This window comes from Aotus nancymaae, unplaced genomic scaffold, assembly GCF_030222135.1.
Source record: "Aotus nancymaae isolate 86718 unplaced genomic scaffold, 86718_ANA_hifiasm-v0.15.2.pri h1tg000001l, whole genome shotgun sequence".
Taxonomy (NCBI): Eukaryota; Metazoa; Chordata; class Mammalia; order Primates; family Aotidae; genus Aotus; species Aotus nancymaae.
The window spans coordinates 9,193,580-9,208,071 of NW_026988412.1; the positions used below are offsets into that span (position 1 = coordinate 9,193,580).

Here is a 14,492-nt window from a genome sequence, read left to right on the forward strand (position 1 = left end):
GGATGTTGGACACAGTTGAGTGAGTCAGTGATTCTGTTAAGCTGTTCATTTTATCCCTGGCATGGAAAGGGAATTTTCTATTCTTGTCAAATCTTTGGATAAGTACAACATAAATGTTGTAGCACCATCTTCAATTCTGTTCCTAATCAATGACAGAGATGGTGTTAAAGCTTAACACACACAGAAACTTACTGTCTTCCTTTGGCTAGGAAGTGCCCATCTTCCCTCTTTCCCCATCGGAGGAAATGACAAGCTACCTGCACTGGCTCTACATTCCCACCTGTCTTCCTCTACCTAGCGCTGCGGACATGAACAGGAGAAGACAGGGAACTGGAGAATGTGTTACCATCCACAGACTGGTGGCTGCAGCCTTGCGTGCTTCTGACCAGTGGAGGCGTTTTGTTTTTTGAGGCAATTGGATTCTCAAGTTTCTAGGTGGAGCATGGTTTTGTCACTTCCAAAGCATCCCCTACCACCATACATAAATGCCTTATTTCTTATACCTGAAGGCTTTTAACTCTTTGATGAGGACGTCATTAAAATTAGTCACTAATTTGTTATTATCTTGGTTGGTAGATCATCTTCCATCATGAAAAAATACTCCTAAAATGTACCATGATAATCTTTTAATATCTTATCCACAATATTTCTCTTAATTTTTTACTTTTTAAAACTAGTATCTTTTGCTTTTCTTTTTTTTTAATTGTTCCACTGAGTATTTTCTCATATTTTCTTGATAAGGAAAACAGAATTATACTACAATAGTCTTGTCCAAGTTAAAGAAAGAAAGAAAGACAATTAATGATTATGAGGAGCAGAGGGAATAGACTTTAAGATGTCAGCAGAGAGATGCTGTGGTCAGGAAGAAGGGAGTGATAAACAGTACAGAGTTTTAACAAAGAGTGTTAAATATTAGATAGATGTGCTTATTCGCACAGGTATAGAAGTGTAATTCTACCATGTTGTAAATCAGAGTCTTTAGGATTTCTCAGAGCTGGAAATGCAGCAGATATGAACATTACATAAAAATCATATCACTCATTATAACTTCTGCAGTCTGCTTTATGATCTAAGAAGGCCACAATGAGAATCGTGTTCAGATCGTACCACATAATAGAAGCAGCCTGCAGCATTCAGATTCTGCATGTCCCTTCTCTCACCTAAGCATACTTTGTACCTCAAGATAAAATATAGTTCCTGGGTGTGACAGTTTGATTTACTCTCTGTGAAATAAGCATTAAGGTTGTCGTGATGCCCATGGAAGCAGTGGAGTTTTGTTGGTGCCATTATCCACTGTGGCTTCAATCCTAGCAGCCCCCTCTGCTGTGGTTTCAATCCTGGCAGCCCCCTCTGCTGTGGTTTCAATCCTGGCAGCCCCCTCTGCTCGTTTCTTCAGGAGTTCTAAGCCCGTGGCACCCCTAGAGTGGAGCAGCTATGAGAGTCTGAATATTCAACCTACTGTCACAACATCTCGGCTGTAATGAGTTACTGAATCAGAAAAAAATAGACGCATACATTCTTGGTTATGTGGCATTCTGTATTGTTATAATATAGGCATAAACATTTACATTGTGGGACTTCTTAATGCATTCTAGACAATAGCTCTTTGAATACTTTTGAAATAGCGATTTCATCTGAATTTGATTAAAATCCATTTTGCACACAGCTGCCTGTTTTACAGACTTATGGTTGGCAGGATGAATTTATTTAGCCTTTGTTGAAAAACATTTCAAAACAGTGTGTCTCCCTGTTCTCATTACTTTAAAAATGTGCATGCATCCCTTTGGAAGAGAGTACTTAAGCCTTCCAGCAGTAGTAATTACAGAAATTTTTGCTTACATTCTCTTTCCCAGATGATTTAAAGCTTTGTCTGATAAATAGAATAGAGCCACTTTTATTAATGCTTCTTTGATAATCGACCTGGCTTATTGGATAGACCAGTTGCTAATGAGGTCGTTTTGTTAATTTAGTTACACAATTTCCAGTATGTAGCTTAGACAACTCTGCCTCGTTCCTTAGACTATCTATTGTGACAGATGTTTTATGAGTCTGCTATTGCCAAATAATGAACAGCCCCCCAAATTTCAGTGGCATATTTAAAAGAGATGTTATTTTATGCTACTGCTTTGCAAGTAGATTGGAGCGGCTGTACTGTAGGCTGCAGGTCATCTGTAGCTCAGCCAGGGTTGGTCTGCTCCACACGTGTCATTTTGGGATCTATTCAGAAGGGGTAGTAGCCATCGTGCTGATGTCAGAAGCACAGAAGGGCAGTCCACTAACATCTCATTGGCCAACACAAGTCACACAACCAAGCTCAAAATCAAGGGTCAAGGAAGTACCTTCCATCCATCAAGAGGCCATGGTGAGACTCTGGATATGTACTACTACTACAGGGAGAGAAGAATTGGGACCAGTAATTAATTTTCCATGGATGTATTATGTCAAGGTCCCCAAAGCTCTATTAACGATAAGACTCAGATAAAATTTGTAGGACTTCTCCCTAACGGAAACATTCAGGTACTGGGAAGAGTATGTCCTAGGACCTTTTAAGTTACCTAGTTCAATTTGAGTACCTCCATGGGTAGGCTGATTGCTTTCTACTTCTGAAGCAGTTTATTCATTGGGAACTGCTCTTACTGTTACACCATTCTTTCATAATCTCTCTTACTGTGATCTCCATCTGCAGAGTCTGTTGCAGAATAAAACAAGTATATTTTGCAATCTGCATTATACACAACGCTTCAGACAAGACACTTATACATCTGCCTCCTCTGATTTTTCTCCTTTACCTCCAGCACCCTTCCGTCTCCCCACCGTTTCTTACACAATACGTTTTCCAAACTACCACCATCAAATCTCTCGTTAAGGACGTACTGTTGTAGTAGGCTCGTACCGTCTTTATGAGGAATGGGATTCAATAAACCAGTTCATGAGAAGGAAAGAGATTCTGAGGCACTCCTCCTGCCTTTTAATATCTGCTTAAAATCTTTTGTTGCTTAAGGTGCAGTGGGTTATAAGGATGACAGCAATCCCAATTGCTATTTATATTGTGCTTTACAATTTACAGGATGTCTTGCTCATGTTTTGTTTCTTTTGATACTTATGGTGATCCTGCTGCAATGCAGGAATTCACATTGAACTTCATTTCAGATTTGGAAATTTTGAGTCAGAAAGGATTACTAGATTGAGAATTGGGACTTAAATCTAGACTTTTCTACTCTAGAATATATATATTTGTCCACAATGCCAAAGCCATTTTGTAGTCACTGTTTTTCTTGACATTGGTCAAATTTTTAATTGATTGGTCAAATTTTTATAGGAATGACTATGCTAGAAATATGTTTTTACAAGTATTGCTAAGTTGATACTTTTCTTTTCTTTTTTTTTTTTTTTTTCTTTTTTGAGACAGAGTCTCGCTCTGTCGCCCAACTGGAGTGCAGTGGCACAATCTTGGCTCACTGAAACCTCTGCCTCCTGGGTTCAGCTACTACTCTCCAGTAGCTGGGATTACAGTTGCCTGCCACAATGCCCAGCTAATTTTTGTATTTTTAGTAGAGACAGGATTTCACCATGTTGGCCAAACTGGTCTCAAACACCTGACCTCACCTGATCCACCCGCCTCAGCCACCCAAAGTGCTGGGATTACAGGCGTGAGCCACCACGCCTAAGCTGATTCTTAACTGACTTGTAAATTTGTCAGTTGAACCTGCTAAGTTGATTCTTAACTGACTTGTAAATTTGTTTTCTTGGACTTCTAGACATTAATAATTATTTCTCTCTGTATGAGTCACTGTTTTCAGGATTGCCTTACAAGTTTCTTTTTTATTCCTTTTATTTCCTTGCATGGATCTTATTTCTCCTCTTTGTACTCTGCATTTTTAGCTCTGTAAAAGAAAGTTAAGACACAGTCATAGCATGAATATGGTGCACGTATGTTTGTATGTTTAGTTTTGCTTCCTTAGCTAGAAGTAAACTAAGCGTGTTCCACAGAAAACTGATAAAGTGAATTACCCCTTCCATGCCTGCCTTTTATTTTCTCCTGGGCCTTAGCATTCAGCGTGGTTTGAACCAAAGCTAGGGCTTAGCCGAAAATCAGTGAGTGAATATCAGTGGTACTTTTCATGTTAGTCAATGACATTGTACGATTATAATGGAAGGGAGAACGTCCGCTTTTCCCTGAGGGTCCTAAACCTTAGGTATTCATGCTGCATAACAAGAGCCACTTAGCAGTTGTTGCTGCATTATCAGCCAGGCATACTAGACCCCATGCTTAATCTTTTTAAAATCAACCATTTATTGATACATTGTTCAGAGATGATGACCACTTAAGATAATGATCTTTGGTGATCTAGAGAAAAATAGTAACATTTTTTATAGTTTCAAGTTGAAACATTCATCCAATATTTCAGTATTTCTAAACCTTGAAACAATGTTTGTCAGCTCAGATCTATGTAGAAGAAATAATTGATTCTGGTGAGAATCATGGATTGGAACTGTCAACTAAACCTTTTGGGTTTACCCAAAGGCCACTAAACTTAAGGTATTCTACAAGTACCAATGTCCAACAGTTTGCCACTTTGTGGGTAACTTATCCTTCAGGATATATGTCAAAACTTGTATTTTTGTTTCCTGATGTGAGTCTTCCAAACTTACTTTAGAAATGAGATAAGGTTACCACTGTTTCTCCACACCAGGCTGTTGTTAAGTCCCGTCCTTCACAGGGATGGACAGGATGTCCCTGTAGCATATATGGCCACATCTTGGCAAAATCCAATTCAGTTGTATTTGCCATGCCTTCATGATAGTGTAGTGTTAATTAAGACAAGATCCCCTCATAGCAAAGGCAGGCTTCTCTACTGGAAATGGATAAGAACCTGCCTGGTTATTTACTGTATCTATCATTTGTGCTTGTTCATGCATGTTATCTTTGTTCCCTGTTTCTTACAACATGGCTCATGTTTGAGGCTATAACAAATCTTCATCATCTCTTTCCCCAAATCTCCATTTTCAAATTGTTGGGGCATGTAGGTACTTGAGACACAATAGCTCTAATTAGAACTATCAGTATGGTATATGTGGTTGAAAAAAGAAAGAATTAGAAATATGTGCTGTGATTGGAACAGGGACAGGAGAATTAGTAATTTTGTTAAATCTAATAAAAAGCCAGGTTTGCCTGTATTTCAGAAGCAAAGCTTGGATATGGGCTCCTGGAGATTAGATGACAGTCCTTAGGCCTGACCTTGTCCTGATCAGTGTATACTGAATTCGACCATCTGGTACATAATTAGAATGTTTAGGGACAACTATTGATGACTCCCTGAAGATTTGGACCATTTCACGTTCTCTGAGAGCCCACAGTGATCTGAGTGGATATTAGTGCCTCCTCCTGTTCATTTCCTCAGTTTGTTCCTTTTGAAGGAAATAGCCTGAGTAGTAAAAGAGGACTCTGACCTGAATATTTACAATGTACCTTATGTTCTGCCTATTCTTTCAGCTAAGGACTGGACTACAGTGTTTCACCGAGAGTGGGAAAGTAGCGTATTTGTTGACACAGAGCATTATTTCATTCAAAGCTATCAGAAAAAAATGTTTTTTTGTATTTGACTTTTAAAGATATTTCTTATGTACAGATATGTAATTCAAGTTACCAATTATCTACTTTTCCGGACTTTCTATTTCTAAATAGAACCACTCCATGGCACATTTAAAATTGCTTATACTGTCTTATGTACTCATCCACGCCAGTTCTGCTTGCAGGGAAGTGTTTGAACATCTCCTGCTACAATGTCATCAACTTCCCCTTCAGAGTCTAAGAATCTTTTTTGCCACATATCGGGAAACTGTGATAGATTCCAAAATAAATAATGCCATCAAAATATACAAGCTTCCATAAATAATGGAATATAATGTGATACAGCACACAATTACATGTCTAGTATAAAACCTAAGATATTCCAAATACAACCACTTTCAAATTAAAAATAAATTTAAGAGACATTTATGTTAGCTTTACTTCCTGTCCAGTATAAACATAGTTTAGGAGAATGTCAAGAATTTTTTACACTGTATCCTGAGAATTCCACATTTTTCATCAAAGTGACTTTATAAAATAATGTTTACAGATCACACCACAGCAATGATTTGATGGGAATACACTTTTATTTTTAAATTTATTTATGCATTTGCTCAGATCCCAACCTTATATTTTAGTTATTCATTTCTGTAGCTGTTCATTTCTGTACACTCATTAATTTTTAGTTCATATAAAATCAGTAAGATTGAATTAAACTCTAGCCAAGGATGATAGTGGGGACTCTGGCAGTATTTCTGGTCCCCAGTACACTATGTAATGAAGAGAGAAATATCTTTCTTTTCTGCAAAGGATCCTGTTTCACTTCACTGTCTGGTTCTGTTTGGGACAGTAGCCCTTGTATCCAGCCAAGGGCCGTTTATTGGTCCAGGCAGTCGCTAGTGTGTCAAATGCTGCTTTAGATTGAACTACATAAATATTGTAAGATCTACTCATTCTCAAACACCTGGTCCCTACTCAAATCAATTGCCCAGTGAAATTGTCAAAGGCAGGGATTTTTTTTCTTTTTTGGCGGGAGTAAAGAATCTATGAGCCTGAGCCTCAAGCAGCTTTCCTCTTATTAGGGATTGGTTTCACCCTGGTACATTCTTAGAGAACTCTCCAGTTGTATTAGTCTGTTCTTGTATTGCTATAAATATCTAAGACTGGGTAATTTATAAGAAAAGAGGTTTAATTGGCTTGGGGTTCTCAGGCTGTGTAGAAAGTATAGCACTGGCATCTGATTCTTGGGAGGCCTCAGGAAGATTACAATCATAGTGGAAGGTGATGGGGAAGCAGGTGTCTCACATGGTGGGAGCAGGAGCAAGAGAAAGAGTGGGAGGGAGGTGCCACACACATTTAAATGACCAGATCTCATGAGCACTCACTCATTGTGGCAAAGACAGCACCAAACCATAAGGGATCCACGCCTGTGACCCAAACACCTCCCATGGGCCCCACCTCCAACACTGGAAATATTACAACTCCTCATGAGATTTGGTGGGGACAAATATCCAAACCATATCACCCGTCATAAAATAACCAGACCATCAGTTACAGTCTTACCTGATTTTAAACACTGACTTATGAAAAGAGAAAGTTAAGATCACAAATCCACCTTTAGAATCTAATCCATCTAGAGTAGAAACACCAAATGTTTGTTCCAAACATGTGCAGTTGAGAAATACTAAAGGTCTTGGAAATTACAAGCACTTTATAATAAAGTTATACTGTAATCCTGAGGCCTGGCCCTCTGTGTGGCCCATAGGTGGTACCCAGTAAAATAGCATGTTTGATTATATATCTTAGGGGTGCCTAAAAGAAAAGGCATTTAGAAAGTCAAAGGTAAGTCTCCATTGCTTAGCAGACAGAACATGCATAGGCAATTTTGACCACAGTTCTTCCTCAGTAAAAATCCTGACATTTGGATGATGAGGTACATATTCATAGTTGTTCTCACTCCCTTCCCCCAGCACAGCTTTCTAAGCCTGCTGTAACTACCAGTTCACTTGTCAGAGTCTGCCTCAGACCTTAGTTCCTACCACAGGGTGGGGCACCGTTGTGTTTCCAGCTGGGTCCCTGCCATGTAACTGGAATCTGATAAATATCATGCCCATTTCTATAGGGGAACTGAGGTGCAGAGAGGGTGAGAGACCATCATTCCAAGACCAAGTTTCAGAACTAGGATTGGATTCCACATCTTCTCCTTCCTTCTTTCTGAGTCTTGAAGTGAACATCACCTGGAATCCCACGTCCATTTTCTGTGACTACTTCAGGGAAGCAGATAAAGTTAGAGTATGTTATGCTTGTGGATATTGTCATCCACTCATCTTTGAGAACCCGATCGTTTATGTGATCCTAAAGGGTTCAAGTATAAATGGAGGTCTCCCTGGGCAACACTGTGAAAAACATGAAGTTTGCCTTTCACATTGTCTCCCTCACAGATGTGTGTGTGACTGCCATGTGCCTCAAGTGACAGAAGTCCAGAGAGTTTTGAAGGAACTTTAATGATGATCCCTCAACAAGGTCATTGATGTTTAAGAATTTTTTACCATTTACTGTTCCTTGTTGATTGAAGAAAAAAGGTTAATTGCCCTCCCTCTTGCCTTTCCTCCTTCTCACCTCTGAGGACAGGGCCCATAGCTACTCAGAGATAGCACTTGGTCAAATTAGCTGTGGTGTTGGCCTTTTGTTCTAACTGGTAAGGTGGGCCCAGGTTCCTCCTTAGGTGCAGCCAGTGGATCTTCCCTTCTCAACTGGTATCATCCATTGTTAGTTGTTTAATGTCCATGCTATGGCATTCCCCTCTGATGAGGTTGCCCGTAGCTGCAGTATGCCTTCTAATCCCCAAATCCCAACACACATACACATAAACACACACACACACACACACACACACACACACACACACACACAGAGCGCAGCAGCAGCAACAGATTGATTCCATGAGAGATCATGTCAGATCTGGAAAAGAGATGATGTCCCTACTTGAAACATGCCCTATTAAGCACGACATAGAAGGGATCAGGGCTTAGGCAGCAGAGCAAGGACTTGAGGGCTAAGTTGTGGCACGTGTAGGTCAAAGACATGTGTTGACATTGCGTGTCTTATAAGTAAAACCGCTAGTTTATTTCTTTGCCTTTTCACCTGTAAATGGATAAACATACTACATGTTTCATGAGATGTCTACATTTAAAGTAATTTGGAAATGGACTGTTCGTGAATTGAAAAGCCTTTAGCAAGGCACATAGTGAGGAATCCCCTTTTTAAGAACTTCTTGATGGTTTTTGACATCAGGGACAGCTAAACCAGTGTGCCATTATGATAAACAATTAATTCTTCTTGCTATGGGTGACCAGCCATGCAATGAAAAATTAAGATGCGCTAACAGGCTTTGGAAAGTTCATATCATGCCAAAATGCACACACAGCTAGATTGAAAGCAGCAATCTGAAACAAATTATATGTCCTTGTGTCCTCCGGAAGTCCCAGCTTTGATGCACACAGCTAACTAAGTTGGGACACCTGACTAAGAACGCTCTCTGCCTGGGAGAAAGGGAGCTTATTGCCCCTGTTTTCTTTATAGTCACGTAAGCGGGTTCTGTTGCATAATCATGGAATTCTCAGCATCTTAAAATCTGTGTATGTGTGAAGTGTTCATTAGCTCAATGTATCTCAGATGGATGTAATTATTGTAAAATTTCATGATTGCAGTCTAGTGTAGTGGTGATGAAAGTGGGCCCTAGATTGGCCTGAGTTTAAATCTTGGCTCTACCCAGTACCTCCATCAAGTGAGCTTAGCCCACGGTCTTGGGCCTCTCATCTGATAAATAGGGTTAATAATAGTTAATACCTCATGGGAGGGTTATGAGGATTGAATGAGTTAATTCATGTAAACTGGTTAATGCAGTTCTTGGCATATAATGAGTATCCAATAAATGCTAACTGTAATTATGATTCTAATTATTTTATTACTGCTACTACTTCAAAAACATGTTTTCTAAAGCCCCAGCTTAGTGCAAACAATAAGGATTGTTCAGAGGTTTCTTCTGATTTACACTTAAGAGAACTCATTTGGGAGATTTATTCTTTTCATAATGCCTCTTCCTCAGACCTCACTAGTCCCCTACTTCCCAGGCCATAAATATTTGTCAGAGCCAAGTTGATTAATCAAACGGGGCCTAAAGAAAATACTTGGGATTTGTTTTAATTGTGGTTTAAAGAGGTTTCCACACTACGCAGGCTTATAAAAATGCCTAAAAGTTAAAAATGAAGTAAATTTGAATAAAATCTCCAGCTTTTGCAGCTTTATAAGTATAGCTCTCTGATAGTGTGTGTAGAAAAAAGTTTGTCAGATGGTCAAGACTTTTCAGAAGGCAATCTGGTTTACACTGATTTTTTTTTTTTAAGTCAGGATACTGTAATCTGTCCCTGTTTTTACTTGTTCTTATAAATTGGAAGGAACTTCAAAGCCAAACAACACGTCATAGTGCTTTGCCCTAACTCCTTGGAATGGTATACCTAAAGTAATGGTCTTTTTGTTAGGAGAGAGGCTTAGCCTTTCTCTTTCAAAGGAAACCATCGGTTTTCTAAATAAGCCCTACTGGTTTGATGCTCTTTTCTCTACTTGAAACACATTTTCTGCCTCCTACCCAAGCTGGGTATTTGCAGTGGAGTGATTCTGGTTTCTCTTTGTTCTCCCTATCTGATGTGCCTTTGATAGCGGATGGTTTCTCGCTCTTTGGGCGCAAATCCAGATGACCTGAAGGACCCAATTAAAATTAGCATCCCACGCTACGTCCTCTGCGGGCAAGGAAAGGATGCACACTTTGAGTTTGAGGTCAAGGTGAGTGTCTTCTTTACTATTCTGGAGAATGGAGGTTGGAGACGATGCAGTGCTTTCTCTGTCTCTATTTTTCGAAAGGGGATGAAGCTGCATGTAAATATCTTGTTTGTGAAATACTTGGTCATGCCCTTCTTTAAACCAGTCTGTAAAACTCTGGACTGTAACACATGGAAGGAAGTTACCCCATAGAAGGTGTTGGTAAGTCAGACAGAAATGGAATTCCTATCACCCATGCCCTACAGGTAGGATGAACAACCATCCAGGTGCCCAGAACTTTCCTAACATCTGCCCTTAAAGTTTTACACCTTGGGAAACCCCACAGTCCTGAGCAAACCAGTACAGTTGGTCACCCTTCCTATGGGCTTACGCTTAATTTTTCTTATCTATAAAAATGAGATTAATAATGTTTATGTCACAGGGATATCAGTGCATATAAAGTGCTGCATCCTGTGGCTGGTGTAAATCATAGCTATTGCTGCTATTACTACTGCTATTTTCATTGTTTCTATTGTTAATTAGGAAGCTTTCCTCATTTGTTTCAGGTGTTACTTGATTTGTACAACTTTTCAGGAAGAGATGTGCCTGTTTTCTGACATCATGGTTTTTGAAATAATGACTTCATCTATTTGCTAATTTGCTTTCATTGACTCATAACACTTTATTAAATGTTGCTGGCCACGATCCTCTCCTCAGGGAAGTAATGATAAATCATACTTTGTTTTCAAGGATCAGTAAGTGTGTTGATGTAATGAAGTCCACTAGGATCACCAGTGTATGCATGCATAAGGGTGTTCTTGGAGGTTGTAGGTGGTTTTGTTCAGATAAACACCAGACCATGCATCTGGATGCTGAGTTCTACAGACTCTGACCCCGCTGCGATTTGCAGACCGGCCCTAAGTCATCTGAGCCTCAGTTTCCCCATTGGTACAATGAGAAAATTGGACAGTACCAGTGGGCTCCACATTTTGTCTTATCTGAGAAACCCCTTTGTTCAAAGAATATCTTATGTGGAAGGACACCGTAAAAGGCAGGGAAGCCTGGAGCTTCTGGGCAGGCAGGGAGTGGGGAGGGAAGAAGGAGCCTGAAGCCAGCCCTCCCCACGCCTGTCCCACCCCTGATGCATCTCAGGGCAGCCCTGGGCTCTGGAGAATCCCTCCCTTCAGATGTCACTTTCTTTCTAGCTTCCTGAGGAATAATGTAAATAAGTTCTTTTCTAGATAATCAGATTTTTAGGATTTTATTTCTATATACTAAGTTTTCCTTTAGAAAAGAAAAAACAAACAGGGCCTCAGTTGATATATTTGAGGTTTCTATTGAGAAAGCATGATGCCTGTGTGTTGTTGCTGTTACTCTTTACTGATCAGATTATGTGGGTTCTTATTTAAATGTTACGCTGTGTCCTTGATCCACTACTTCCCACTGCCCCGACCTAATATCTAATTCCTGGTCAATTTATTTTTCATTTATTCTCAACCATTCTAAATTGTGTGTGCCTGTGTGTGTGTGTGTGTGTAATTCCATTTGTACATATATGCGATTATACTTAAATATAAAAATAATTTCTGAAGTTGTGTTTGTACTGTGTCCATGTTTTAAATTAGAGAGTGAAGACTGGCTTCCATTAGCTCAGAATTAGAATTCTCCAGCACATAGAACCCACAGCAGTGAAGGACATGCAATGATTTTAGTTGGTACATGAATTTATTTTACTTTAACAGATAAATGTGTTAATAAAATATAACTGTTAAATCAATTTTATGTATAGAAGTCAGATAAAGAAGATAATTTTTTTTAAACTACATTGATTTAAATAAAAATGATAAGCAAATAAACTACATTGATTTAAATAAAAATGATAAGCAAATAATAGTCAGATGTGCAGATTTGGCCAAAATTGTGAAGATGCTACTGTCCATGCAAGTTAAAGAAACCAAATACAGAAAATTATATGAGGCCTTATGGAATCTAGGCAATCACTTCAAGATGCATAAAATCCAAATCCACAGAGCTCTTTCTTTGCATTTATCAAAGCAAGTTCGGAAGTGTTTCATTGTTCTGCTTCCTTTCTCTGCTTGTCCTAGGTGCTGTGATTGTGAGCACCAGGAATGTGTTAGCACCAACCAGAGAATGTCTAGTTCTCCTTGTAGGCAGGGTCTCCTGATGCTTTTATAGGTAGGTGTGTGGAAGCCCTCTACCTCATATGGATACCCTGTCATGGGGTAGAATGAGAAACAGACATGATGTGAATATACCAGGCCTTCCCCGAACAAAACAACAGAAACAGCCTTACTCCAGGCAAAGAGGTGGCTGTTAAATAGCATACCCTTGCAACTCTCATATCCTGACCATCTCCAGTCAACCTCAACAAGTCACACACCCTCGCTGTGCCTCATCTGTAAAATGGGAATCATAAAACCCACCCCACTGGGTTTTTATGAGGAGTGGATGAGTTTGTATATGTAAAGTGCCTGAAACAGTTCCTGCCACATACCAAGTGTTGAATAAGTGTTCGTAATTAAAAAGCAGTAAAAATAAAAAGGGAATGAGTGAGATTTTACTGTGAGGTCCCCTTATGACTTTTGATGTACATTTACATTTTTATGAGAGTTTTGGATCTTGTTGGGATTTTTTTTCTTTTTGGTTGTTTGCTTGCCCTCAGCATTTGGAATTTAAAATTTAGATTGCTGACCTTTTCTGTCAGTCATTTGGACATTTCATGCATAGAGCCTGTTTCTAGACAAATAGTCATGCTTGTGATAATGTATGGTAATATTTTAGCTACTCCTAAATTCTTCACTTGGTGAACCAATGGCTTTTTAAGAAGGCTAAGGTAAAAATTATTATTTTTAAAAGAGACTATTCTCTTTAGTTCTAAGATTTTTTGAAGGAAATTTTAACGTTAACGTACATACATAGATATTTTATATTATTGCACTTTATAATTTAGAAAAATCTTTGCTGCTTCTCTTTTAAAAAATCAGTTTTTATCAGCACTCTGGGAGGCCAAGACAGGTGGATCACCTGAGGTCAGGAGTTCGAGACCAGCCTGGCCAACATGGTGAAACCCCATCTCTACTAAAAATACAAAAAATTAGCCAGGCGTGGTGGCAGGCGCCTGTAATCCCAGCTACTCCAGAGACTAAGGCAGGAGAATCACTTGAACCCAGGAAGCAGAGGTTGCAGTCAGTCAAGATCGTGCCATTGTAGTCCAGCCTGGAAGATAAGAGCAAAACTCCATCTCAAAAAAAAAAAAAATTAGCTTTGGTTTTTCATCGTCTCCCTTTGATGATCCTGAGTACACGCAGTGAGATGCCGTGCCCTTTGTGACCAGCAGGGCAGGGGCTGACACCCGCTGGTGTAAGGCCCCTGTTCTCTGTCTAGCTTGCTAGTGTTACTGCCAGCTTATTTAGGATCCCAACTAATTTGTGTGGCCACGCCAGGGACCATGTGGTGTGAGGCCTGAGGGGCCCCGGGACAGAAACAGCTGGCCAGGGGCATGGCTGCCCAGGCTCTCCTTCCTCATCTTCCCTTCGCCCTCCTCATCTGCTCTGCTTCCTGCCATTTTCTGCCCACCTTTTTTAGGTAGGACTCATCAGTCATTGAAATCATTCCTTCTTCCTGGCTATTTTCATTTTAATCCCCAGTTTGGGAGCTCCAATTTGACCCGCCCATTGCCACATGAAGTAGTCATTCCCTGTTGAGGGAATGTTCCAGGGAAGACACAGGGCTTGTGATTTTGAGGCGGGGCAGGAAGTCAGCGGGGGTTCCCAGATGCTCATCTTCTGACCCCTGCTGGGTCCTGAGGAGGTTTCTATCACTGGTCTTTAAAATGAGAATAATAGAGCTTTTCATTAAACTAAAACATCTTTAATTCAAAAGGACGGTCTTCTATACCTGCTTTATTTGGGGGAATTAAAAACAACTCTTAAGAAAAAGCTGTGAGGATATATAAGTAGACAGGTTTTTGTTGTTTGGTCTCATTTAGTTTTTTTAAATCAACTCTGTTGAGGCATAATTTACATACAATGAAAGCACACATTTTAAGTGTAGTTGGATGAGTGTTGACGTATGTCTACAC

General features: G+C 39.7%; 1 protein-coding gene across 4 annotated transcripts in view; it reads left to right on the forward strand.

Moving 5' to 3' along the window:
- KIF16B (kinesin family member 16B) overlaps positions 1-14,492 on the forward strand; it is a 300,381-nt gene that overhangs the window by 206,445 nt on the left and 79,444 nt on the right. For 3 of the 4 annotated variants that reach the window (XM_064377627.1, XM_064377706.1, XM_064377592.1), the window contains one exon: positions 10,292-10,414. The exons of the other annotated variant lie outside the window; for it this stretch is intronic. In XM_064377627.1, the coding sequence (XP_064233697.1) occupies positions 10,292-10,414 (123 nt within the window). The remainder of the gene's footprint in view (positions 1-10,291; positions 10,415-14,492) is intronic. 4 annotated transcript variants of the gene reach the window in all.